The sequence below is a fragment of the Halichoerus grypus genome, chromosome 1 (genome assembly GCF_964656455.1).
Source record: "Halichoerus grypus chromosome 1, mHalGry1.hap1.1, whole genome shotgun sequence".
NCBI lineage: Eukaryota > Metazoa > Chordata > Mammalia > Carnivora > Phocidae > Halichoerus > Halichoerus grypus.
In genome coordinates this window covers 153,236,660-153,264,200 of record NC_135712.1, presented here as the reverse complement: position 1 = coordinate 153,264,200, position 27,541 = coordinate 153,236,660, and the positions used below count along the sequence as shown (strand labels likewise).

At 35.4% G+C, this 27,541-nt stretch overlaps 1 protein-coding gene across 50 annotated transcripts in view; it reads left to right on the top strand.

Moving 5' to 3' along the window:
* The window catches only part of CLASP2 (cytoplasmic linker associated protein 2), a 182,613-nt gene that overhangs the window by 97,957 nt on the left and 57,115 nt on the right, over positions 1 to 27,541 (top strand). For 12 of the 50 annotated variants that reach the window (XM_078073992.1, XM_078073986.1, XM_078073987.1 and 9 more), the window contains 10 exons: positions 600 to 677; positions 1,629 to 1,796; positions 4,178 to 4,233; positions 5,051 to 5,224; positions 11,803 to 11,826; positions 13,492 to 13,509; positions 15,578 to 15,679; positions 21,467 to 21,637; positions 22,071 to 22,178; positions 26,970 to 27,076. In XM_078073992.1, the coding sequence (XP_077930118.1) occupies positions 600 to 677; positions 1,629 to 1,796; positions 4,178 to 4,233; positions 5,051 to 5,224; positions 11,803 to 11,826; positions 13,492 to 13,509; positions 15,578 to 15,679; positions 21,467 to 21,637; positions 22,071 to 22,178; positions 26,970 to 27,076 (1,006 nt within the window). Of the gene's footprint in view, positions 1 to 599; positions 678 to 1,628; positions 1,797 to 4,177; positions 4,234 to 5,050; positions 5,225 to 11,802; positions 11,827 to 13,491; positions 13,510 to 15,577; positions 15,680 to 15,831; positions 15,859 to 18,804; positions 18,832 to 21,466; positions 21,638 to 22,070; positions 22,179 to 25,938; positions 26,002 to 26,969; positions 27,077 to 27,541 lie in introns of all 50 variants that reach the window. The other 38 variants (XM_078073981.1, XM_078073977.1, XM_078073988.1 and 35 more) reach the window with 9 other exon arrangements.

Below are 27,541 nucleotides of genomic sequence, written 5' to 3'. Positions count from 1 at the left end.
TTTATAGCCCATTTTTAAAAAAATAGAGTTTGTTGTTTAATGTAGGCATGATATAATTCTAAGTTTCCTTTAAGTTCTTTTGTGGCAGCTACTATTCAGTTAGGTCAGATCATAACTAATCATACTATTAGCAAATCATTTCTACATTGGTGGGTTGGTGAGGAACCACACCAAAGGGTTTTTTTTTTATTCATTAAGAATTTAAAATGTGAGTACTATACTTATATACATTATCTGGACTCCTTGTAAACATAATTATATTCAACTTTTTAATGTTTGACTTGTCAAGGAGGAAACCATACATGAATGAAATGTGTGGGGTGGATTATGAGAAATCTTAGATTTGTTATTGCGCACTAATCTTTTTATCTCCCCTGCCCCTTTGTGACTGATGTGTAACATAGAGGTAGTAAGTATAATTTGTGGTGAAATATAGTTTTACTCATGAATCTAAAGGTGCTTTGGGGCACCTGGTTGGCTCAGTTTGTAGAGCATGAGACTCTTAATCTCGGGGTTGTAAGTTCAAGCCCCATATTGGGTGTAGAGATTACTTAAAAATAATAAAATCTTCAGAAAAAATAACATGTTTTGTTTTATAGACATGCAGCTGTCTTGGTTGAAACTATTAAGAAGGGAATTCATGATGCTGATGCTGAGGCCAGAGTGGAGGCAAGAAAGTAAGTCTATAATGTATTTTTGTGACAGTTTTAATGTACTTGGATCTTTACTTTGAAAGGAATTATACTGGAAGAATGAAAATATCACGTGTCTCAAGTATTCTACTTGATTAGCTCTTTAGTAATTTCGAGATAGATTTTTCTCCATTAAATCTGTACTAGATATATGGGACCCTGGCTAGCTCATTTGGTAGAGCATACAACTCTTGATCTCAGGATTGTAAGTTTGAGCCCTACATTAGGTGTAGAGATTACTTTTAAAAAAATCTGTACCAAATGGCTAACAGTTGACTTCACATTGTCATTTGTATAATCATCATTATTCCTATTTCATCATAACATCCTCACTTTCATTATGAATAAAAATAGCTCTCATTTACTGAGAATGTGCTAAGTACCTGATACTGTGGGGTACTTGGTATACATTACTATCTAATCTTGAAAATGATCCTCCAAATGTGGTATTTCTATAGATTGGCAACAGAAGTTTGGACATTTGGGGGTTAACTCCAGGCCACACAAACTGTAAGGAGCACAGCCAGATTTTGAACGGAGATCTGCTTTTCTCAAAAGCCTACCGGCTTTCCACCAAAACTTGTTAAATTTAGAAAGTATTCACTTGAGGGGTGCCTGGGTGGTTCAGTTGGCTAAGTGTCCAACTCTTGGTTTTGGCTCAGGTCACGGTCTTGCAGACGTGGGATCAAGCCTCTCCTCAGGCTCTGCGCTCAGTGCGGACTCTGCTTCAGATTCTTTCTCCTACCTCCTCTGCCCCTCCTCTCTCTCTTTCTCAAATAAATAAATAAAATGTTTTTTAAAAAAGTATTCACTTGATATGTGGTAGATATATTAATATGGTCTCATCTTCATTCTCAAATGTACATATTTTATGTGAAGCTATTACTTTATGTTCTTTTTCCCTTTTTTGTTGTTGTTTGTTCATTTGTTTTACAGGACATATATGGGTCTTAGAAATCACTTTCCTGGTGAAGCTGAAACATTGTATAATTCCCTTGAGCCATCTTACCAGAAGAGTCTTCAGACTTACTTAAAGAGTTCTGGCAGTGTAGCATCTCTTCCACAATCAGACAGATCCTCATCTAGCTCACAGGAAAGTCTCAAGTAAGGTCATAGAAATGATATTACTGATTTCTTCCTCTCCAATTTCCTGTAGTTTCTTAAATTAGATGATTGAATATCTGCTTGCTTTCACTTGAAGCCTTGAAAGAATGATAACTGGAATGTGCAGTTGACCCTTGAACAGTAGGGGTGCCTACCCATAAAGTTAAAAATCTGCATATAACTTGACTCCCCCAGAACTTAACTACTAACAGCCTACTGTTGACTGGAAGCCTTACTGAGAACATAAACAGTCGATGGACACATATTTTGTATGTTGTATATATGTTATGTACAGTATTCTTACAATAAAGGAAGGTAAAAAATGTTATTAGGAAAACCATAGGAAGATAAAATACATTTATAGCACTGTACTGTGTTTGTTGAAAAAAAATCTGCATAGAAGTGGACCCACACAGTTCAGATCTGTGTTGTTCAAAGGTCAACTATACTTACTTTTTTGGCCTGTGTCTCAAGGGTTGGATTACATGGTGGTGTAACTTCTTTTGGGGTGAAGAGTTTAGTGATTCAAATTTTGTTTCTGTATGTTCATGTCTGTGAAAAATATTGGGAAACACTGATTTATATACATTTTTTAATAACCCCAAAATAGTTCATACAGTAAGCAGCCTATTTCTGGGGCATTATAATGGAGGAATGGTAGTGGGGATTCAGAAGTCATCTTCAGAACTGTGACACAGCACTGTGTGACTAGTAAAAATACACTGCTTTCCTGCCTCATCTTTTGCACAACTTAAAACTTCAGCAAATCCCTCAGGGGGGGCAAATTCCCTAGTATCTGACTCACTTCTGTGTAGTTCCATTCTCATAATTATGTTGGCTTCCTCAAACCCTTGCTGCCTTGGCAGCCTTAACTCTAATTTTCTCTCTCTCTAGCCCTATGAGGTTGCTAAAATTTCTAGTGCCATCTCTACTCCCAAGCAGTGGCCTCAAATATCTGCAGCTTTCCTGACAGAATGTGAGCTTACCCCTATGTGATTCCTGTCCCTTTGAGACTTGGACCCCACAAAGACTGCTGCTTGCCTTGGCAGCTCTCTGATGTGGGAGGGAGACCAGGGTGAGGCAAGTGAGGCAAGCTAGGGCACAAGACTCAAGGAAGCACTCCCAGGGTCTTATGGGTACTGGACTAACATGCAGTGACTTAAAGGTTTTCAGAATAAAAGCAGATAAAATCCGATTTCAGTATAATTATTGTAGAAATAATTAACCTATCCAAACTTCTGTTTAAATTTGTGATAAAACCTTCACTGCAAATGAGCTTTGTTGTTTTTTTTTTCCCTTTTATTTACTTTGCTCAAACTTTAAAGTGCCTACGAATCACCTAAAGATCTTGTTAAAATGCAGAATCTGATTCAGTAGATCTGGGACGGGGCCTGAGATTTTGCATTTTTTAACATATTCCTAGGTGATACCTTTGCTTTTTGAGTATGGACTGTACTTTAAGTAGCAAGTATCTAAACAGGATATTTTATCTTATTTCAGTATTAACATCTTTAAACATAAACAACTTTTAAGTTCTGTGAACCTTGAAGTGGTCTGCCTCAGTCTAATAGAATAAGTTTTAAGGGCCAGTTATAAAAACAATACAATACTGGATTTAATAACCAACTACCAAATTTACAATTTGATAATAATGACTTAAAGAATATTTTTCAATAGCCTGCCGTTAACCTGTTTGGAATCTTTGCTTCTCTCTTCCCCCCACTTTTAAGATTTATAGATATACTTTCCTAATCCCCCTTACATACAAAGATAATCAAAAAAGATACTAAAAGAGATGGTGGATTCTTTGAGATGATTTGAGCTGTTTTGCTTTCTAATCATGTTATCCTCAGCAGTAGTTCTTAGCTTCATTTCTCTTACGCCATGCAGTAACGCTCGGTAGCACTGCTATAGGTGGTCTGATAACCTACATAATAACTGCATGAATTGCCAGTGGCCACAGCCATTATGGCGTAGGTGAAAGAGGCTTTGGTCATGCTGAATTCCCTGTGTGCTAGTGATAACTCTCTCTCTCTCCTTCTAAGGAAAACATCTTGGAATACAAGTGTTGGAGTGTGCTTTATTGTATCCTCTATGGTGAGCACTGTAATGGGTGCTGAGGACCAGAGTGAACAATAGCAAGCTGGTTGCCTCTCTTTGTAGAGCTTACAGTCTGTTCATCGCTAGTTATTTCATTTTTGCTTCACGGCTAACTGAGATACCACTGATATGTGACAACGACTGTTCTAAAATGATTTGTAAAAGGAAAATTAAAATTTAGAAGTAAACTGTTCAGAAAACTCAGTAGTATTTCATTAATTGTTTTGAGAGGAGTAATAAATTACATCTTCTTACTAAAAGTCTTTCTTATTACCTTGCAGTCGCCCTTTTTCTTCCAAATGGTCTACAGCAAACCCATCAACTGTGGCTGGAAGAGGTAAACTGCCTTTCTAAGCAAGAGTCATAGCATATTTTACATAGAAACCTAATACCACATATATATACGTTGTAGCTGTGTTTGTATACTATATACATACACTACACATAATATGTACAATGTAATGTATACAACATATATACATATTACATAGTATACAGCATAATCCAAGTTCTCTGAAGCACCGCTTACCCTTACTGATGCACTCTGTTTTCTCTTGTTTCAGTTCTTTACAGTGCTGGTCATGACCCACTCTGTTGATTTCGCCTAGTCATGGATCATAACTCAGAGTTTATAAAACTCTTTATAAAACTGAAAAACTAAAGACCAGAAATTTAATGACTTAATGTGCGTTGCCTAAGAGTGGTAGAATCTGCATTATTTTCTGAATAACCGTATCCTGGAATAGTTCTCCTTGCATTTTTCTGATAGTAAAAAAAATAACAGTGCTGCCATTTATTTATCATACAGTGCTTCATTTTCATGAATCAGTCATGAACATCATCTCTTCATCTACAAAACGGTTGTATGAACTTTACAAAGGATAGGTGCTTTTTTCCCATTTTATGGAAGAGGAAAGTGAGGCGGAGAAATGTTGAGAAAATTGTCCAAGAAGATGTAGTTGTAACAGGGTTGAAACGGAAGCATTCTTACTTTAAAATACTATAAAGTACTTTCTAGTGTTCGTTTGTACCCTGCTTCCTTTTTGACCATTTGTCATCATGGATTAGCTCGTGATGGTTTCAGGTTTATATAATTTTCATGCTGTTTGCAGTGATTTAAATAACATAGGTTACCTATGCTTTGTTTCCCATAGTATCAGCAGGCAGCAGCAAAGCCAGTTCCCTTCCAGGAAGCCTGCAGCGTTCACGAAGTGACATTGATGTGAATGCTGCTGCTGGTGCTAAGGCACATCATGCTGCCGGGCAGTCTGCACGAAGTGGGCGGTTAGGTGCAGGTGCCCTGAATCCAGGTTCCTATGCATCACTAGGTAAGACAGCTAAGTATGGGGTATTGTACATTGTTTGCTCCCTGGTCTCAGTGAAGTCAGGACGATGGTGATATCTTAATCATTTCTATTTCATTCTTGCTAGTAAAGGATAGTCCATATGTTATAATATGAATCTATACTTAGAACACAATTCTAAGTATTTAAACTACCTTGTTTCTACTTTTTCCATTGTTATCCTGCTAATCATCTTGATCAGAGGGACAGTTCTTGATTCCATGTTTGCCTGTAGAATTTTCATAGTTCTGCACTATTGCCACACTCAATTACTGGTTACTAAGGGAGTTGGGAAGGGCATTGGCCTTGTATCCAGCTTCTGTTTCCTTACCAAGAAGTTAAAGCCTTTTGGGGATCTGGGAAAAATGCAAAGCTTAATTAAAATCAAAGTTTAAACATGTATTCCCAGAGCTATTTGGGATAATAGTAATAATAATAATTTATGTTTATCGACTTTATTATAAATTTTTTTCGTCTATCTATCTATCTTTCTCTCTATTTAAGTAATCTCTACACCCAGCGTGGGGCTTGAATTTATGACCCCAGGATCAAGAGCTGCGTGCTCTTCAACTGAACGAGCCAGGCATCCCTGTGTTTATCAACGTTAAAAATTTGAGGCTAGTTATTCATATTGCTTATCTCTGTTTTGTGCTTCATTTTTCTTTCTTTTGGGTAGAACACTAGGCAGGCAGATCATTGGAACACAGTAGGAAGTGCAGAGATATTGGGATGAACTGTTGTACATGATAAAGTTGGCACAACTACATTGGGTGAGGAAAGGATAAATAATTCAGTAAAAGGTGTTTAGACACATGGTTTACAGTTTGGTATAAAATTAAGTTAGAACCATTTTTCACACCATATAAAAATTTATTCCAGATGACTAACGAGTTGAAAAGCAACTTGATGAAACCAAGTAGTTGTGTATTCATCTAATCTCAGGTTGGGGAAGGAATTTCTAAACATAAATGCCAAAAAGCCACAAGGGAAAAGTCCCTCTGATTTAAATATTAAGTGTGAAAATATAAAATCAAGTGGCTGAAAACTTAAAGGGGAAAACGTTTTTTCACATACTACCAAAAAAGCTAAAATGTCAGCAAGTTTTATAAGTCTATGAAAAATGGGCGCCTGGGTGGCTCATTCGTTAAGCGTCTGCCTTCGGCTCAGGTCATGATCTCCGGGTCCCTGGATCAAGCCCCGCATCGGGCTCCCTGCTCTGCGGGAAGCCTCCTCCTCCCTCTCCTACTCCCCCTGCTTGTGTTCCCTCTCTCGCTGTCTATCAAATAAATAAATAAAATCTTTAAAAAAAAAAAATAAGTATGAAAAACAGATGAGCTTATTTTTATAGAAAAATATTTATGTATATCAAAATTGTCCCCCCAGAACACCAGAACAAGTGTTGAATCTTAGCTGGAATCAAACAAGTGCAAATTGAAAGAGCTGTAAATATAACAAAAAAGTTAGGCTTAGTGCCTACTGCTGATAAAGAATGTAGTTAAAAAGTGCTGATGTGAATTAAACATGGAACACTTTTTCTAAGTGGCAATTTAGTAAGACCCATAAAGCTTTTCTTCTTTTTTTATTATTGAAATAAAACTGACATACAGTCAATTTTACTACTACATTGTAATTTACTACTACATTGTAATTTACTACAATTATACTAGTTTCACAGGTACCACGTATTGATTCAACAATTCTATACATTACTCAGTGCTCACCACAATAAGTATAGTCACCATACAATGTTATTGAACTCATGAAGCTTTTTAAATGTTCAGAATTCTTTTCTTTTTTTTTTTTTTAATTTTTTTAGAGAGTGCAAGCATGAGCAGGGTTGGGGAGGGACACAGGGAAGGGGAGAGAGAATCTTAAGCAGATTCTACACCCAGCGCAGACTCCATTGCAGGGCTCACACAACCCTGAGATCATGACCTGAGCCAAAATCAAGAATCGGATGCTTAAATTGCACTGCTGGGTATTTACCCCAAAGATACAAATGTAGGGATCCGAAGGGGCACATGCACCCCGATGTTTATAGCAGCAATGTCCACAATAGCCAAACTATGGAAAGAGCCAAGATGTCCATCAACAGATGAATGGATAAGATGTGGTATATAGATACAATGGAATATTATGCAGCCATCAAAAAAAAATCTTGCCATTTGCAACAACGTGGATGGAACTAGAGGGTATTATGCTAAGTGAAATAAGTCCATCAGAGAAAGACAAGTATCATATGATCTCACTGATACGAGGAATTTGAGAAACAAGACAGGATCATAGGGGAAGGGAGGAAAAAATGAAATGACGAAACCAGAGAGGGAGAAAAACCATAAGAGACTCTTCCATCTCAGGAAACAAACTGAGGGTTCCTGGAGTGGTGGGGGGTGGGAGGATGGGGTGGCTGGGTGATGGACATTGGGGAGTGTATGTGCTATGGTGAGTGCTGTGAATTGTGTAAGACTGATGAATCACAGACCTGTACCTCTGAAACAAATAATACATTATATGTTAAAAGAAGTAGAAGGTAGTAGGAAGGGAAAAATGAAGAGGGGGGAATTCAGAGGGGGGGAAGAACCATGAGAGACTATGGACTCTGAGAAACAAACTGAGGGTTTTAGAGGGGAGGGTTGGGGGATGGGTTAGCCCAGTGATGGGTATTAAGGAGGGCACGTATTGTATGGAGCACTGAGTGTTATACACAAACAATGAATCATGGAACACTACATCAAAAACTAATGATGTAATGTATGGTGACTAACATAACAATAAAATAAAATTAAAAAACAAAAAAAAGAGTTGGATGCTTAACCGACTGAGCCACCCTGGTGCCCCTAAATGTTCAGAATTTAGATCCAGTAATCCAGTGTTTATAGATAATTATGCCAAGAAATAAAAAAGAATATTCATCACATTTTTAATAATAGATGTTATTAAAGTCAACCTTGATATGTAACAGAGGGGGTATGATTGAATTATGGTATGTTCTTATAAATACTGTGCAGCCATTAACAAATAATATTTTCAACAAAGATCAAATGATACTATCAAACAATGTGATAATTTCATCATTTTGTATAAAATTATACATAGATAAATATACATACACTAGACAAAGATATTAACAAAGATGTCAACAGTGGGTTGTTTAGTGCTTTTAATTTTCATAAAACTTTTCTGTATTAGAGACATTACTTTGCTAGGAATGCAATGTTATTTCAGTATATGAAAATGAACCAACTAAATACACTTTATTAATAGAATAAAGGACAAAAACCACGTAATTATTTCAGTAGATGCAGAAAAGGCATCTGACAAAGCCCAACACCTTTTCCTGATTAAAAAAATAGTCAACAAACTAGGAATAGAAGGGAAATTTGTGAACCTGATAAAGACCATCTATGAAAAATCCATAGCTAACATCATACTTCATGTGAAAGAGTGGATGCTTTCTCCCAAGATCAACAATAAGATAAGGATGTCCACTCTTTATTTTTTATTTTTTTGGCGTGGTTGGACTTTTAAAATCTTTTTTTTTCTTTTCTTTTTTTTTATTATGTTAATCACCATACATTACATCATTAGTTGTTGATGTAGCGTTCCATGATTCATTGTTTGCATATAACACCCAGTGCTCCATGCAGTACGTGCCCTCTTTAATACCCATCACCAGGCTAACCCATCTCTTGCGCTTCCTAACAACATTACCATGGAGGTTCTAGCCAGGTCATTAGGGCAAGCAAAAGAAATGAGATGTATCTAGATTGGAAGAAAAGTAAAACTGTCTGTATTTGCAGAAAACATGACCTTATATAGAGAAAATCCTAAGGAACCCACAAAAAAACTTTCAGAGCTTAGTAATGAGTTCAGCAAGGCAGCAGAGTACAAGATCAATATTTAAAAATCAATTGTATTTCTAAATGCTAGCAATAAACAATTTGAAAATAAAGTAAGAAAATGATACCAATTTATAATAGCATCAAAAATAACAAAATGCTTAGGAATTAATACAACAAAGGAAGTGTAAAACTTCTTTAGGAAAAACCACTCCTGTGTTTCTTCTTTACTCTTAGACTCATAATACTGCTGACACCAGATTTGTTGGTTTTCCACACCAACCAGTTCTCCTACACCAGCTGGGTGTCCTACATTTCACTTCAGTTCTGACAGCACAGACCTCACAGATTAAGGGCTCAGTCCTATAAGACTGCCCGTGCCTGCCCCCAACCCCACTCTTCAGACATCAATTGCAAATCCAGGTTGTCACCAGTGCTTTTGACCAAACTGACTATAAATCAGAGGTTCCCATAACCTCCTCCTGAGGTTCAATTAATTTGCTAGATTGACTCACAAAACTCAGGAAAACAGTCTACTTACTAGATTACTGGTTTATTACAAAGGACTTGTAAAGGATTTGAATGGGCAGCCAGATGAAGAGATACATGGGGCAAAGTCTGGAAGGGTCCTAAGCACAAGAGTTTTTGTTCCCATGGAGTTATAGTGTGCCACCCTCCTGGTACATTTATCAACCTGGAAAGTCTCTGAACCTTGTACTTTCGGGATTTTTAGGGAAGCTTCGTCACATGGGCATGATCAGTCATTAACTCAGTCTTCAGCTTTTCTTCCTCTCCCAGAAGATGGAGAATGGCTAAAAATTCCAAGCTTCTAATCATGGCTTTTCATCTTTCTGGTGACCAGCCTCCATTCTCTCCAGGAGCCCACCAGGAATCACCTCATTAAAACAAAAGACACTGCTATCATTCAGGAAATTACAAGGGTCTTAGGTCAGGGTATCTGTGTCAGGTACCAGGGTCAAAGACCAAATAGAACAAAAAAGATACTCCTAGTGCTCTTATAATTTAGGAAATTATAAGGGTCTTAGGAACACTGTATCAGGAACCAGGAGACAGAGAACCAAGTGCAAAAATTTTATATATATATAATTATTTTCACACTTGTTCACCGAAAACTACAATACATTGTTAAAATCTAAATTAATGGAAAGACACCCAGGTTCTTTAAAGACTTACTACTGGGGGCACCTGGGTGGCTCAGTCGATTGAGCATCCAACTCTTAGTTTCAGTTCAGATCATGATCTCACGGGTCGTGAGATCAAGTCCCGCCTCGAGTTCTGTGCTCAGCAGGGACTCTGCTTGAAATTCTCTCTCTCCCTCTCCCCCACCACACTTGCTCACTCTCTCTCTCTCTAAAATCTTTAAAAAAAATAAAGACTTAACATTGTTAAGATCGCAAATTGACCTATAGATTCAATGCAATCCCTGTCAAAAGTCCAGATCTCTTTTTATAGAAATTGACAAACACATCCTAAAATCCGTATGAAAATGCAAGGGATCCAAAGTAGATGAAACAATTTTGAGAAAGAACAATCTTGAAAAAGTTGGTGGACTCACACTTTCCAATTTCAAAACTTACTCAGCACTACAGTAATCAAGTCTGTGTGGTACTAGCATAAGGATAGACATATAGACCAATGAAATGGAGTTGAGGGGCCAGAAATAAACCCATATATTTATGATCAGTTGATTTTTTCACAAGGGTGCCAAGACCATTCATTGGGGAAAGAATTCTTTTCAACAAATGGTGCTGAAACAACTGGATAGCCACCCCCCTCTTCTGCCTCTCTCCTTCTGTTATCTTCCTCCCTCTCCCCACTCCCCCCTCTCCTCCAGACAGCTTTCTTATACACATGTGACTGATGTACTCTGCTTTCTTCTACTTTGAGCCTTGCTTGTCATGGCTGAACGTTTATGGATCAGAGGGAGTGTTCCATTGTTTTTCAGCAAACACTTAATGAGCACTTAGTTTTTGCCAGGCATCCTACTAGGTAATGGAGATCCAGAAATAGATGCTTCTGTACTCAAAGAGTCTCTCAGTCTAGTGGTAGATTGCTGAAGGATGAGCAGCTGAAAATCTTGTTGCATTTTATGCATTTAGAATTTGGAAGTCCCAGTGAGACATCAGACTGGAGGTGTTGAGTCATAGTAGTATAATGAGAAAGAGAGAGAGACAGTGGCATCGAGATAGCATGGCAGTGGAACTTAGGAGAAAGATCTGTGCTTGTGAGATTAGATTTGGAAGTCATTAGAGACTTTTCTTACTATAATCTTGCAATGTTAAACTTAGTACATTACTTAAAACAGTTGCTACTGGGTTTTTTCTCCCAGTTCCTTTGGGAATGGGGAGAATGGGGAATGGGGATATGATGAGTGTTTGATTTCAAGAAACTCAGAAGACCAAAGCGAGAGGTCTGCCTGATGATGGCAAGGGTCCCAAGTTGGGATATGGGCTTTAGTAACTTCTCACTCTAGGGGAGTGAAAATCAAACTCATTAGCGATTCTTTGTTTTTGTATCTTTTTCTCACAAAGGAACCTCATCTTGTTTAAATCTCCTAGTATGTTTTAATTGAAAACAAGTTTCATATACATGTCTGTGCTATGAATTCTGTCGTCTTAAAAATAATGTTCTAGGGATTATAAAATCATTTTTTTTCTAATATACTAAGTTTTCCTCTGTTCTTTGCTTGCTCTTTCATCAAAGAGGATACTTCTGACAAGATGGATGGTAAGACCTTGCTTTTCTAATTCTACAGATTTTTACAGCTCTTGGATTCTATATAATATCTTCATTCTCTTTTTGAAAATAGACTGCTTATTTTGCAGCAATCTTAATGTAAAAATGACTACGTAATTCTCTAAATTTTGGGTTAGGCATATCCATTTTTGGGTTTCCTAGTCTATTCAAATATTAGGTTACTGTTTGTTGTGAGTTAAATCAGTTATCTTAATTTTTTTTCCTTAGCTCATAGAAATATTCTTGATTTCTTAAGTCTGTCTCTGAAATAGAATCAGAATCAGAAGAATGCAACTCATAAGGCATTTGATAGAACTCTTTAGTTTACTAACTGTGATAGACAAATGAGATATTTTACAGATTCATATGGTTATTTGTGAAAACAAAATGCAAGTTACAATGCTGTCTTTTTAAGAGTAAGTTTTTAATGAACATTTATTCAGGACTGAACTTTAAGTTTTAATTTCAGTATTCAAGTGATTGTAGTTTATCTATAGTTGCTTGGATCAATGTGGTATTTTTTATCTGTATGGTATTTGTCAAATACTACATGGCATATTATCTACATTTTCCCTTCACTTCATCAGATGCCATAATGTTGTCTAGGAACTTGAGCTTTTTTTTAAGAACTTGTAAGAAGATACTGAATTTGTAAGTCTTAGTATGAGATCTAGGAAAGTTGGAGAATTGTATGTTTTTCTGTCAGTTATTACATAGCTCTCAGACATATCTTCCATTCTGATGAAATGGGAGATTTATTTAATCTTGGGTGGGGTACATGACTGTTATTCATAGTGTCTCTATGTTCCTCTGTATGTTTAATATATTTAATAAGTTAAAAAAATTATTGAATGAAATGAAAGCCCACCACAAGATAGTTTCTGTATTTTAAACCCTTTATGGTATCACTTCTCACACTGAAATTATCTGTCCTTAAACTATTCTCACTTTCCAGATTAAGATCTTTTCTTGTTTGGGTCAGAAACATCAACCTATTTGAAGAATCATCTGTGTCACGTGATGTGTTACTCCCACTGATGTTCAATCCTATGTTTAAAAAAATCTGTATATACACATACAGAAATATATCTGTTATTGCCCTTTAGTATAGTGAGTTGTGATATTTTCATTTGTTCATTTCTGCTACTTTTCATTGACATCTTAGGGAGCATACGTAAATGTTGAGTAAATACCTGATGGATTGATAGGTCTTTGTAATGCTGTAATGAAAATACTGGGTTAATGAGGCCTACGTCATGGATTTGACTCCCATGTTTGTCAGTTAGCTTTTCTAGTTCTTTTATGGATAACTTTTTGAAAATGCACAGAAAGTATTCTTATTCTGTAAAAACCTCCATTTCAGAGAGAGTAATGACAGGGTTACATCTTTCTTGAGTGATTAACTTCTATAATTTTCTTCACCATTTCAAATTTTGAGTATGAAATGTAGCAGATAAAAGTGTTATGGAATTTTGCCATTTTCATTTGTTTAGTTTTAACCTTTTCTTGTGCTGTGAGTCATTAGATGACCTCAAAGACTAGAAGATATTTTTTTTCACTCTTTCATTTTAGTCTTGGGTGGGAGGTGTAAATAGGTCTTAATATCAGCATTGGCAGAATTTGTTGAAATGTTGTTATTTTATTTCTCTTATTTAGGAGCAACATCTGAAGATGGTAAGAATTATACATTTTGTTAGTAACACAAATACCTCTACGTTAATATTTTCATTAGTAGGAATTAAATATTAAACACTAAAATAGGCTAATTTTTTTGCAAAACTATATAATTTGCCAGCTGTGATAGCTTCTACATTTTATGTTTGGTTGTGTTAATTACACATGTGAATTTTTTTTCTTTAGTTCTTCATCTGGAGTTTTGCTTTGTATCTTGGATCATCTCATGCTGGAAAAACATAATTGCTTAACATGTTTAATAATATCTAGTATAAAGTTAGTAAATAGTGTTTTTTCAGTAGCATCATTAGTGCTTTTCTTTATTTTTGTGGTTTTGTTTTTTAATTTATGCTAATTCATTTATACTTTGGGGGAACATGCTCCATTGCTTTATCATGGGAGTTTAAATACATTGATTTAGGCCGCTTTTAAGTGTGTCTTTGATTTAGAATCAGTGGAGAATTGCATATATGATTGAATTTGGGATTACAAAAAACTTGCTAGATAGACTACTTTATTGAGCCAGTTTCCTTTAAGAAAATAACTGTTTATTGCTTTTGAATTTGTAGAAAGGAAAAAAATTTAGTTTTTTAATTTATATTGCCTGAAGGCTGTCTTATTAAACCTCTGATTTTGAAACACTTCTTTTTCTCCTAAGTTTTACGTAGATGACCTTTTCTTGTGATATAAAACCAAGTGTATTTAACATTTTTAGTCTCATACTTACTCTGATATAGTTGAAATATTTCATATTTTTCATATCAATTGGAGTACTCTAAAAATGGTTTCTGGCACTGTAGCATTATAATTTAGAACAATAGTATCAGAATAGTTATCCTAATTTCTTTGTTATATTGGATAAATTTTCCATTTCAAAAATAATAATTTTGTCTTTCTGTTTTACTTCTTAGTTGGGAGAACATTGTATCCTACTCTAAACAGACTCTAAAAGGGTGAAAGGCCTGAACTATGGGCTTATTAAGGGCCTTGAAGAATTGAGAATGCTAGACTCACCAACTAGACTTCTGGTTTTGCTTCTGTTTTATTCCCGGTTTTTAATCACTCTCTTATCTTCCCTCACTCATTTCTTAATTTTGTAATTTCTCCTTACTTTTCATTTATTTTTTCCTAATTAATATAGCCATATCAGGCCAGGCAGTATAATGATTGCCCCACAAATTGTACCTTTTAACTTAACAGGATTCTGAGCCCTTCTTCATGATGATGTTTAGTATTGGTTCTGATTTGATATGGTTGAGACTGTTTGAGAACACCGTAGTAGCTACTAGTAATATATTTTTGTTTTTACTAATGACACTTAGGTACTTTGATAAACATTATCTCCTTTGGTTCAAAATTCTAAAAATAAATGTGGCTTGGTTTTGTGGAGGGGGATGAGGCAGTGGTAAAGGAGAAGGGAGTATGCTGAGAAAAGTGCCAACTCTTATGTGATTGGTATTTCCTCAAATCATTTTATAAATGAAACTGGTTGGGGGAAGAGAATAGTAAATGTGTCCATATCTGTCTGTAGTAATCTGATGTTTAGCACAGGATAAAAATACTAAATATTTAGCTAATATTATCTCTTCCTGCAAATCCCTTTTAGAAGTATATTTTCAGTCAAAAGAATTATTTGGGTTGTTGTTTCTAATAAGGTTAGGCTGATATTTAAAACTATAGACTGTATTTGAGAATAAACTAAATTTTATGGAAACAAATTTTAGAATTGGAACTGCCAATTAAGAAATAAGTATCATGCCTGTCGTAATTATGTTAATTATGACTCTACTAGACTAATAATATCAAACTAAGAATGGAAATCTTTTAGTTTGACTTTATTTTTACCCTTGAAGGAAAGTTAGCTTAATGGTGCAACACATAGAAAGCAGTATGTATGCTAAAATTTTTTAAGAGAAATATCACCTGTCAGTGATGGTTACATTGTTATAAAATTTAACAGTACTTAAAAAGCACACCCAATTAGAAAATTACAGTGAGATTTTTTCCTCATTACTAAATATCATTATAGAAAAATGTCTTTAATTATGTAAATAATTTTATTCCTTAGGCCGGGTGAGAACGAAGCTTTCAGCACCACTTGCTGGCATGGGAAATGCCAAGACAGATTCTCGAGGAAGAAGTCGAACAAAAATGGTGTCTCAGTCACAGCGTACGTATTGCCTGAGTTTTCCTGCATTTGTAATGCACTAGGATAAGTGTGTTGCTTGTATATGACTGTATTAGGAGATTGACCAGTGGATAAAGACAAAGCTAACTTCAAAAAAGACAAGCCACATACTGAGTTCTTGTTCTGTACTTTAGGTTCATCATCACCTGACAAAAATGAAGGTATTTTTTTTTTCAATGTTTTGGATCAGTTGTTGTGCATGTTTTGGAATTTTTTTGAGTGAGTGTTGTCTTGTCTTTGGTGTGTTACTAGGGCTGCATCATTGATATCCGCCACTTAGAAAGAAAAAACTTCATCTGCTGTACAAAGTTTTGCATGGAGATATTTTAAGTAGCACAAATCTCTTAGCATTAAGGTTTTCACAGTCTACTCAGAAACTTGCAAATGTAGAAAATTGTGCTTTTTAGAAGCAAAATAATTGCCATATGTTAGCATCTAATCTGGTTGCATCTAGCTAATACTATTCAAGGACAGACATGTGTGTCTTCATACTCTCCCAAAATCTATTAGAATACAGTTAGCATTTTTGGCAGGTGTATACTGATTCATAGTGAGGAAACATAAAATGACCAGTTCTATTATATTTCTTATTAAATTTAAGATTTATATTTTTACTATTTCATTGGAAGCTGAGCTCCTCATAAGCACAATTATTAAAAAGCACAATTTTGAGGTCTAGGTAAAATGAATGATCCATTTCTACATGTTCCAGAATAGTAACCCATACATTTATGGCATTATTAATTTAAGAGTTTGTTCCTATTCTTTCTTTATCAAGAGATTTTCATTAGCACTTAGCTCTAAAAACAGCGTTTTTTTTTTCCCTAGGGAAGTAATTTGGGTGTTATTCTACATACTTGGCTATTTTGAAAAGAAATATATTTAACTGTCTTCCACAGTCGTTAGGTGATTTATCAAGATATAGATGTCCTATTTGTCTGTTTTTTAATTTGATTCCCAAATCTTGGAATCAGGGAAAAGGGCTGGGCTTGGAGGGGGCCAGGTGGTGATTACACAAGTCCTGCCAGCAGGTTCTCCTTTTCTCCTCTTTCCAGAGTCAAAAAATCCAGGCAGAGAAATGGTGGGAATATTCAACAAGAGCCCTAAAAATAAGGAAATCCTTGGTAAAATTGGTTTGCAAATTGAGGATTATTTATAAATAAGAAAAAAATGGAAAATGCCCTCTGGGTAAGGGCTCTTCTTCCAAATTCCAAATTAGGAATAGGTCATATCGCATTTTCCCCTGATCTTCAGTATTTTTAAATTTTTTTTTCTGTATTTTTAGAGTAATTTTTTTAAGTAACTCAGTCATTAGCAGTTGTAGCGTAGTTGCTTAGAGCCTTGCTACTCCAAATGTAGCATCAGAATCACCTGGGAGCTAGTCAGAAATGCATAATTTCATGCCACCATAGATGTCCTGAATTCAGTCTTTTTAACAAGATCACCAAGTGATTTGTGTATAATAAAGTCTCAGAAGTATTTGATCTAGATCATGGACTCTGGAGCCATATTACCCACATATGAATCATGGCTCTTCCAGTTTACTTAAAGTTGCTGTGTTTCTGTATATTTATCTATAAAATGAAGAGGATAATCTCAGAGGATTATAGTGAGGATTAAATGTTATATTTTTATTCCATTAAATGTTATATATTTAATGTACTTTAAGACATACCTGGGCCCAGAGTAGGCGCTCTATATTTCAGCTGATAAAATTGTCCTCCTTGTTGTTATTAACCTAATGTCAACTGAATTTTAAACTCCTGTTGTATACTTTTGTACCTTGTTACGTTTATGGCCTTCAGGAAACAAAGAAATAAATAATGATAGGAAATTTAAAGCATAAAGAAGAATAAAGATAGCAACCCAAAACTGTCTCTATCCATTATCTTAAGGATAAACTTTAATTTGATGTGAGCTATTTTATTTAGTTCTTTTCTAAAGTAATACCAAGACAGAACTTGTGACAAAGATTCAAAGTGCTTTGTGTATGGTTTTCTAATATATTACCTAAGGACTTCCCTTTTAGGTATATTGTAATTACTGATCAGTAAGATTTAGAATAATTTTTTTATATTTGATTTTTCACTTTGAAACCCAGTCTACAATACTTCAAATCCTCTCCTGAAGTATGGGAACATAATAATAGGTTTTTTAGACCTGGTAGGATTTTAAAATCAGAAGACTTTCTCACTATAAAATCACTTAGGTTTTAAATCATATTGAAGAAGTTTTTGTTTGTTTGCTTGCTTATTTATTTGAATGACTGTATATTCCATTCCAGATTCTTTTGAAAAAGGAAATTGTGGCCCTGTACGATTTGATGCAAGTTTCTTTACAACAGATTTGCACAGAAATATTGCTATGACCTCTGTCTTCACTTTGTTGTGAAGTAATTCATTAGAGTTTGCATGATCTTTCCAAATTTTTATATTACCATTTAGGGGGAAAAAAATCCCTTGGGTCAAAGCAGGTGTGTTCTGATGACTAATCAAAATAAATAAAAGCAGACCCAATGGAGATACTTCCAGATTTATATTTACATAAGGATGGTGTCTTTTGTTATTGTTGGTAGTGACTGGTTGTGTACAAATGGCTGTACAGCCTGTCAGAAACTCGGTCTCCTCACCCCAACCCCCTGCCGTTTTTTGTTTGTTTTTTTTTCTGTGCATCTTAAAAAAAAAAAGATTTGTAGCTTTTTCATGTAAGCTTTCTTCAGCTACAAGATGTTGTAGTTCTTCTTTACCTGTAGTTTTAAATTAAATGTTTAAATAATAAAAAGTTAAACATTTAATTATTTAGATTATAGGCTATTAGTAGAAGAAAAGCTGAAGAATTTATATTTACTTTTGCAACTTCATTTCATCTGCTTTGTACATGAGTGTCTGATTTCAGCTGTAAAAGCTACTAAATGTACTGCTTTTGTTACAGACGTCTATGGCTTAGGGATTTTTCTTTTAAAGTTTGCTTTTTTTGCTTTAAGGTTTTTTATTTTCTAAGAACTGACCAAAGCTTTCTTATTTCCATCTGCCATTCATTTTAAATCTGCTCCTTCCCTCTTCATGGATTATAACCCTTACCCTAATTCTGCCTTTACACTTGTTCAGGATCACAATCTGCTAATACCATTGGTGGTAAGAATCTATAGACTTTATGTGTGCATCTATTGTTTGATCACCTATTTTCATTATCTAGAATGGGTTCTATTCAGCAGAAATTCTCAACATAAAATTCCATTGTTGTGTAGCCATACTGGGGCAAAAATTGCCAATTATCTTTGGCCTGTCTTTATTTTATTACCAAAACCTTGAATTGCTGAAATTATCCAAGTCGATCCCACAGGTTTAGACATTCAAAAACAAAGGAGTTTTAGTAATGCCTTGAAAATACATAAAAAGTATAAAATGGTAGTTTGAAAACTTTAGGTAGCACGAGAGAAATTAGGTATCCAGTTTCAAGTTTTGCAAATTAGAGTATTTTCTAGTAGCATGCTATTCCCTAGGTACATCATGCCCCTTTTCATCAACTCTGTGGTTTTCTTTTAAGTAATTAGCCTAGGTAGTCCTTGGCTGGGGAAAGAGCCCTGATATTTTCTCTAAGTACAAATAATTCCAAAATGAGTCATAGGCATTGGAATGATCACACTGTCCATAGGGGTTTGGAGTCAGTGGAGAAGAGAGGGTAATGATGAAAGCAAAATGAACACTGCCAATTTTTCATCAGAATGAACACTGCCAATTTTATTTTCTAGGAGAGGGTATGAATGAATTTAAATATAGAAAGAGTGAGCTTGCATAGTTCTGATAAACACAGTTAACCTAGAATAGGTGGGGTGATTACTCTGCTTCTATACTGCATGTTTCCTCTCTGCTGAATAGACCCACATTTCAAGGAATTCTCTAGTCTCCTACCAACACCTTTACCCCTTAAATTTATATTAGTTTTAACAGAATACCATAGTGTATGTGTTCATTCAGTTCATTATTTATACTTTTTATATTGTTGCAAGTGTTCCCATAAAATACTCCATTGGCTTATCTTGCATTGTGAGTTTGTGGCATGTTGGGTGTTTGGATGTTTTGGTGTGTATGTTTAGTTTAGATACTGCATGGAGAAAATAGGTGCCTTGTGGGTATCCTTAAGGTTATAACTGAAAAAAACCTGATTTGAAGATTTCTTCACCTGAAACATCAAGAAACAATTCAAACGAGCCATCGTTTTAAAGTAGAATTGAGTAATTGCCCTGAAATAATTTAGAGTTCCTTCTACTCAAATTGTTAATTTCGGAAGTACTGCTTTATTTTATACAGTATTGCTGTAACCAGTGGAAGATAATTTTCACTTTGTGTGCTGGTAGAGTTTAGGAATTAAGCATGAATTTAATTTGTATTTAGTAAGACCATGCCAAGAAAACTAGTGAGGGTCACAGATCAGCAGCCCGTGGACCACATCCAGCCTACCTCCATTCATTTATTATTTGGTCTACACAACATGATAAAAACGAGAAAATTTCAAAGTTTTCATTTAAAAAAAAACAAAACAAAACCTAAAACCTGGCCGGTATTACCTCAAGATACAGCTGGCTGGAACTGAAAAGTCACCCCTCCCTGCCTTACACTCAGTGCTCCTCCCTCATTAACATCTCCTGCTTGACCACATTGGCGTTTGAGTCTTTAGTTTTTGCTCTGTGAAAATGAAGCATGATTGGGTAAGATTATACAAGGTGAGCAGTGACTGCCCTGTTGGTTAAGAGAAGTGATGCCCAACAAAGGGGAAAGGTTGCTTTCATGAAGAGTTGCTTTCATTTATTTAAGTGCAAGTTTAACTTTTCTATAATGCTACTATTTGGAATGTAGAGTTAAATTATATTCTGGAGTTATCTAGTTTGTTTTCCTAGTCAATGCAGACATAAAATATTCTGATTGACAAGGAGCTCATTTCCTTAAAAGTTAACCCATGCAATTCTAGTTTAAAACCATCTTTCTTAACTTTTTTTTCTTTAACCCTTGCCCCAATCTGAGATTTTGTCTGGCTCCCTCTCTCTTTTTCCCTGACCACATATCCTCTGCCTTCCAAGATTGAGAATCACTAGTTTGGAAAGGGTCTGACTTCTCTGACATTTGCTCATAGTTCTTTTCTACTCTCAGTACCCCTACATCTACATCCTAGGCATGGCCACCCAAGATCCCTTTGCTTTTAAGCAAATAGCAAATAGCAAAAAGCAAATTTCTTATTCAGCTGGCCCAATTTTATAAACATTTAAATTGTAATTTTGTAAAAATTACAAGTATACATAGTAGCAAGATAATTTTGCATCTCAGAAAGCAAACCATTTTAACATGAAGAAAATTTTTATTATATTCTTAACAAAAAATAGCAGTAATGGAATGACTAATTCTGTTCCTTGCAAATACATAGCTTTCTAATACATAGTTGTAGCCATGTGAAATGTACTGTCAAAAAAGTTATTTTTTTTTGAAATCTTATATACTATTTGTGTTCTGAAACAAACATACTATTAGTGTTGTCCTATACCCCTCAAAACTGAAAATAGATTTTACATGATTTTTACTGTTCAGTCCTAGTATATATAGCATACTTTTTTTTTCCCAGGTTATGACTATACATGTCTTTCTCAATCCATTTCCTTTGAACTCAAACTTGCCATACTATCCCAGTTTTCTCAGATGTATTTCTTGAATTTTTATCCTTTCAACAAGTTCTCTTAGAGTTCACATCTTAACATTTGTATGTATGTTTGGTGTTCAGCTGGCAGCCGGTCGGGGTCTCCAGGAAGAGTTCTGACCACAACAGCCCTCTCCACTGTGAGCTCTGGTGTTCAAAGAGTCTTGGTCAATTCAGCCTCAGCGCCGAAGAGAAGCAAGATACCGCGGAGCCAGGGCTGTAGCAGAGAGGCTAGTCCCTCTAGACTGTCAGTGGGTAAGGTTTTCTCTATGAGACTTGGGACCTCTTCTTTTGTATTTCAGGCTTGGGTATTGGAAAGCATGGCAGACATCAGTTGGGTGCTTAGAAGCCAGAAGAAAACAACTCAGAATTCAAAGAAAATTGAAATATAGGTTATAAATTGAATTAGGTATCTTACCTGGAAAGTATAATTCATTTATATTTTAATCCTTTTGTTGGCAGCCTTCTTACGCTTGTAGAATACTATTTTACCCTTGTAATCTCATACAAACTAGATGACTATATTCAAATTTAATTGTATTCCTGGTAATGCTTTTTCAGGGTAATTTGTTCTCAACCTCAGAAAGATTGATCAGTTTTTAAGAAAGAAAAATAAAACTAACCTATCAAAAATACAAATTCTGTCTTTTATTTCCTCCCTTTCTGTGCTGCTGTTGCCTGGTACCAGCCCGAAGTAGTCGTATTCCTCGACCAAGTGTGAGTCAAGGGTGCAGCCGGGAAGCCAGTCGGGAGAGCAGCAGGGACACAAGTCCTGTTCGCTCTTTTCAGCCCCTCGGTAAGTACTTGGGCAGGCGTTGGGTGCCTTTCTTTCCCCTGTGTTACCACCATCTGATAACCTCAGCATACGTGGGGTTTAGCTTTCTTCATCGACTGTGTTTGCCTCTCTTTTCTATCCTGGTAGAAGAAAGAGTCAGAAGGAAATTACATGTTTGGGAAATTCCTTTGACATTTACTTGTTTTAAATGAGTAACTTAGACCTTGTATAAGCAAATTGCCTCCATAATCAAGTAAATATCACAGATTTAAACTACAGAATATTGCAGGGGCGCCTGGGTGGCTCAGTCGTTAAGCGTCTGCCTTCGGCTCAGGTCTGATCCCAGGGTCCTGGGATCGAGCCCCGCATCGGGCTCCCTGCTCCGCGGGAAGCCTGCTTCTCCCTCTCACACTCCCCTTGCTTGTGTTCCCTCTCTCGCTGCCTCTCTCTCTGTCAAATAAATAAATAAAATCTTTAAAAAAAAAAAAAAAAAAACTACAGAATATTGCATTCAAGATTTATCTTAAGAAATAAACCTATACAATTTAAAGGTAATATTTAAATATTCTCAAGTGAAGTATGGACCATTTCATTTGATAAAATAAATGCTGTTGGTTTCTTCAGCAGAAGTATTAACATTTCAACTTAGATATTTAACTTAGGTTATTAGAGTGCTGCAAAATACCATATGAACTACTAACTAAAATGGGAGAAATTAACATTATTTTTTTACTATTTTACAGTTTAATGGTCATTTCCCATATATTAGTTTGTGTCATGTCACTGCTGTAAAACCTGTTTCTGGTTATATAGATTATATTATAACCTTGACTATAATAGTATAGTTACCTCAATTATAAAAATCTTAAATGACTTTTTTTTAAGCTTTTAGTATTTGAGAATAATCGGAGAGGCAGAATTTTTTACACTGAAAATTTTTAGAATTTCTGCATGGTCCTTCAGGTTTTTAACTAGTACTTTGTTTATATATATGTACATACTTAACGCCATTTCAGATTTTTTCTTTTAATTCCATAAAATGTAGGTTACTGTAATACGTAGAGAATTTCTCATAGTTCTCGTTGCCTGTTGGAATTATTTCATTCAATAGACCTGTTAGTAGAGGATATCTAGAGATTAATTTCTGTTCTCTGGGCCATTTGGTTCAAATAAATCACTATACTGTCCTGCACTGACCTAGAAAACCTTCATTGAGCTAGGGACCCAGATAGGGATATCCTCAGCCTTCATTGTTTCTGTTCCAGTCCCAGGTGCCAGAGCTCCCTTTCAATACTTTGCCAGAGATATTTTTAGTTCATATACAATAGTCATACACAATATTTTTAGTTCATATACATACAGGCTGTGTATATGCACACACACAAACATACGTGTAGATGTACACGGTAAATCTTCATGTATATGTGTTTTAAAAATGAAATAAATCCTACATTTGTATAAAATAAGCATCCCATCTTGAAGGGTTGAAGGAAATGAAGTGGGAGCTTAAGAGCATATGTTCTAGGGTCAGATGGCCTGGGTTCTGTAACTTCTGTACCTGAGTTTCCCAATCTGTAAAAGTAGGATAATAATAGTATGTACTTGTTAGGATTGTTTTGAAGAAGCTATAAATGAGCGAATTCCCCAGAAAGAGTGATTTGTGTAATAAAAGTATTTTAACTGCTCTGATTAATTGGCACACAGTGAGCACCTGGTCGTCGTCGTCATCGTCCCTGCCTCCACTACTGCTCGTCCACCTTTTCCCCTAAAGCTCTTAATTGCTTGCCTAGAAGTAGTTCCTTGTACTTTAGCGGCAAGGATCTTCGACATTTTTAATGGTATAACACCTGCATCTGTATAATGCTAATGCTGCAGAATTATTAGAAAACACGAGATATCAAGAAGAAACCAAAATGTGTTTCTGTACCTTTTAAACCTTGCAGTAGTCAGAGATTAGAGGAAATTTATACTCAACTATTAATCACTTAAAAAATAAACATTGTTAATATGCCTGTTTTTAAAGAGAAATGGTGGCTAGCCATTCATTTTCTAGATTCATCTCAAAGCCTCCATTTGACAATTTAAATCACTTAAGTTTTTATTATTAAAGGAAGCTGTTCTCCTGATTCTAATGAAACATTCTATTTGGATTAAAGAAGATCATATCTTTTAATCATATAGTTTTCAAAGAATTGATTTTTATAGCCCTTTTATTTACATATGGATACTGCATGGTAAAGGTAGCAGATTAGCCCTGTTTAGTACACAGGGATGAGGAGTAGCATTCTGGAAAATCAGGTTATCCTTCCCACTCCCATTGTTTGCTGTGTTTGCCTGCATTCTGCTGTCCTTACTGTGTTTATTTGGTGGATTCTTTTTTCACCTCTGACTTGAATATCGCCATTCAGCAGATGAACCCCAAAGTTTGCCTTGCATTCAGTTGTAGCACAAGGTCAGTGTGAAGATCCTAAAGCATCAGAAATAAATCAGAGCTGAGCAAAGCCAATCTTCTCTAGAACTTGTACCCTAGCTATTATTTATTTCTGGAGCCAAGTTTCAAAAAAAAAGGCTTATGTTATTACAAGAATGTGAGTGGTGCCTCTTACCTCTTACCTGCAGAGCCACAGGTAACCATGATTCCAGAAAATTTTTCAAAAATTTTCATCCATTAGGCATTTCCATATTGGTAACTCTCACCATTTAAAAAATTATTTCTGTCAGGTAAAATTAAAACTATTAGTATGTTTTATTAACAATACCAGTCACCTTTCACGGTCTGATTAAACCTTTTGTGCAGCATTCTTTCTGTTTAATCCTTTCTCTCAATCTTTTTGATCTTTTTTGCGTTCATTAAGGTCCCGTGGCAAAGAAAAGAGTGATTTGTGTAATAAAAGTATTTTAACTGCTCTGATTAATATATCTAAATAAGAGTGATCTATTTCATTAAATATTAAAATGAGTCTTTCCTGGCTTATTTGTTTCTGTATGTAAGAAGAAGAATGTGGTGTTAGGAAAATCAGGATTTTAAGATACAAAATTTAAAATATGCTAAAATTAGATTCAGAGAGACATGTAATAAATAGAGGGAGACATGTCACATTTCTAGGTCTTTTGATTAGATTATTAATACTTTTTTTATGTTCAAATGTGCTTTGATATTTAAATAATTTTTTACTGAATGCAGAACTTATATTCTATGAAACATTATGGAAGATATTTAGGCTAACGTAAATGAGGTATGTTATCTTTTGAACAATGTGAAGATGGTACATGTACTGTTTAAGAGTAAAGGCCTTGAAAGAGGACAGGTACTGAGGTGTTTCACTTATAGTAGTAGGGCTTTGATCACATTAATTAACTTCTCTCTATGCTTGAATTTACCCATCTATAAAATGTAATAGTAATACCTGCTTCATTGGGTTCAAGATTAGAGATAGGGCTATTATTGGTTACTAGTTACCATAGTGGTTTTTTTTTTTTTTTAACTACAGTGTTCATTTTTTTGTTTCATGCTTGTACTTTTGACATTTCCTTCCATTTGAATACTTGCTTTTTTTTGTCTCCTGTGGGCTTATGTCTGTCCCCTTAGGTGTAAGATCTTTTGTGTGTCAAGGATGATATTACAGTGCTAATGTTCAGTTGCCTGACTTGGCAGTATTCTGATCCTTAACTAGTACTAGTAATACCAGTGTTGACTAACTCTCCTTGCCTGACTATAGTGCTGCCACTATTCCTTGTTTCTGTGGTAATAGATGAGGTTTGTATGGTCCTGTTATTCCAGCCTCCAGACACCATTCCAGATCTACTGGTGCCCTCTACGCCCCCGATGTGTATGGGGCCTCAGGTGAAGGATGAGTACATTTTCACTATCATCTGTGCATTCATCTCAGATTTTTGTCCTTTTCAGTTTCCATTGAATTGTATATTCATGTTTTTAAATCAATTTGTTTTTATTTAAATTTAATTTGTTGGATAGTAAGTCATTTGTGATTTTTAATTTTCCCCCAAGTAACTTTTTCCCCTTCCACAACTTTATTTGGACATTTTTCTCACTGGCAGATGACATTTTTGTGTGTGTGTGTGTAACCTAAGTTATGTCATGTTTAAATATGGAATTGTTTTATGTTCTCAATTATGTACTTCATCTTTGTACATGTTTTGGAAAAAAAAAAAAACCAAAATGGTGGATGAAGTGTTTTAATTGTAAATGATGGTGTAGAAAGTAGTTGAGGGGGAGAATCCATCTCTAGTTTGTCTTTACATACCTCAGAATGTTGGGCACACAGTAGGTGCTCAACAAGTATCAAATGACATGTCTTAGTTATAGATTGAAATCAACCTATCTTGAAGAAGGAGAAATAATAATTGGAGGTTTTTTCCCTTGTAAACTGGTGTGGCTTTATTGAGCTCCCTAATCATCATTGGTTTGAGGTTTGATCTTTGTTCTGGAGTACTCCGTGGCTCACCTGAATGGAAGAGATTTGCCTGACTGATAGAGCTGGACTAATTGCACGGGCTATAGATTCGCAAGCCCTTAGCCAGCCATTCTTTCTTCTATCTTCTGGTCAAAAATGTATCATAGCTACTATTCTTTAAATTTATTTTCCACACACTGTCAGTAATTTTAATTGCCTTTACCATTTTATTTGACCAAAAACCAAATGTACCCAGAAAATACAGAATTGCTTTTAAAATGCTTTGCCCCATTGGTTTTTTTTTTTTTTCCTCCCCTTAAGGATCTTAAAGTTTCCAATGTGACACTGTTAAATTTATGACTCTCTCAAAGCTGTTTTCCTCCTTCTGACGAATTAGGTCCAGGGTATGGGATCAGCCAGTCAAGCCGACTGTCATCTTCTGTCAGTGCCATGCGAGTCCTGAACACAGGTTCTGATGTGGAGGAGGCGGTAGCAGATGCCTTGGTACTCTTCTCCATTTCCTTATCATTATAGATGTTCCCATTATGAAACTAATGTATGGGTAAGGCAGTCCACCAGTACAGGAAAGGACATAGGAAAATGCTTGTGGATATAATTGAGGATGATCAAATGTGGGCAATTTAAAAAGCAGAGCAGTATAATCAATTCTTGATCTTTATTTCTTGGCCAGAATTTTAAGCCAAGGCTAAAAGTAATTGATGGCATGTCAGGAATATAAATATTGATGTCCTTAGTTTTATGCACTGTAGTACACTAAGAGTAAGGGTAGATTAGATTAGTACATAAATATGTAGACTACAAGCAATATATTTCAAAGCTTGCTTAACTTTGAGTGTTTAGGGATTGTGTTAGTTTGGGGTAGGATTTTGTTTAGTCTTATGTATATTTTCTGAGCTGAGAGAAAGTACAGCTTCAAGACACATGATAATTAGGATATCCTCCTGGCTC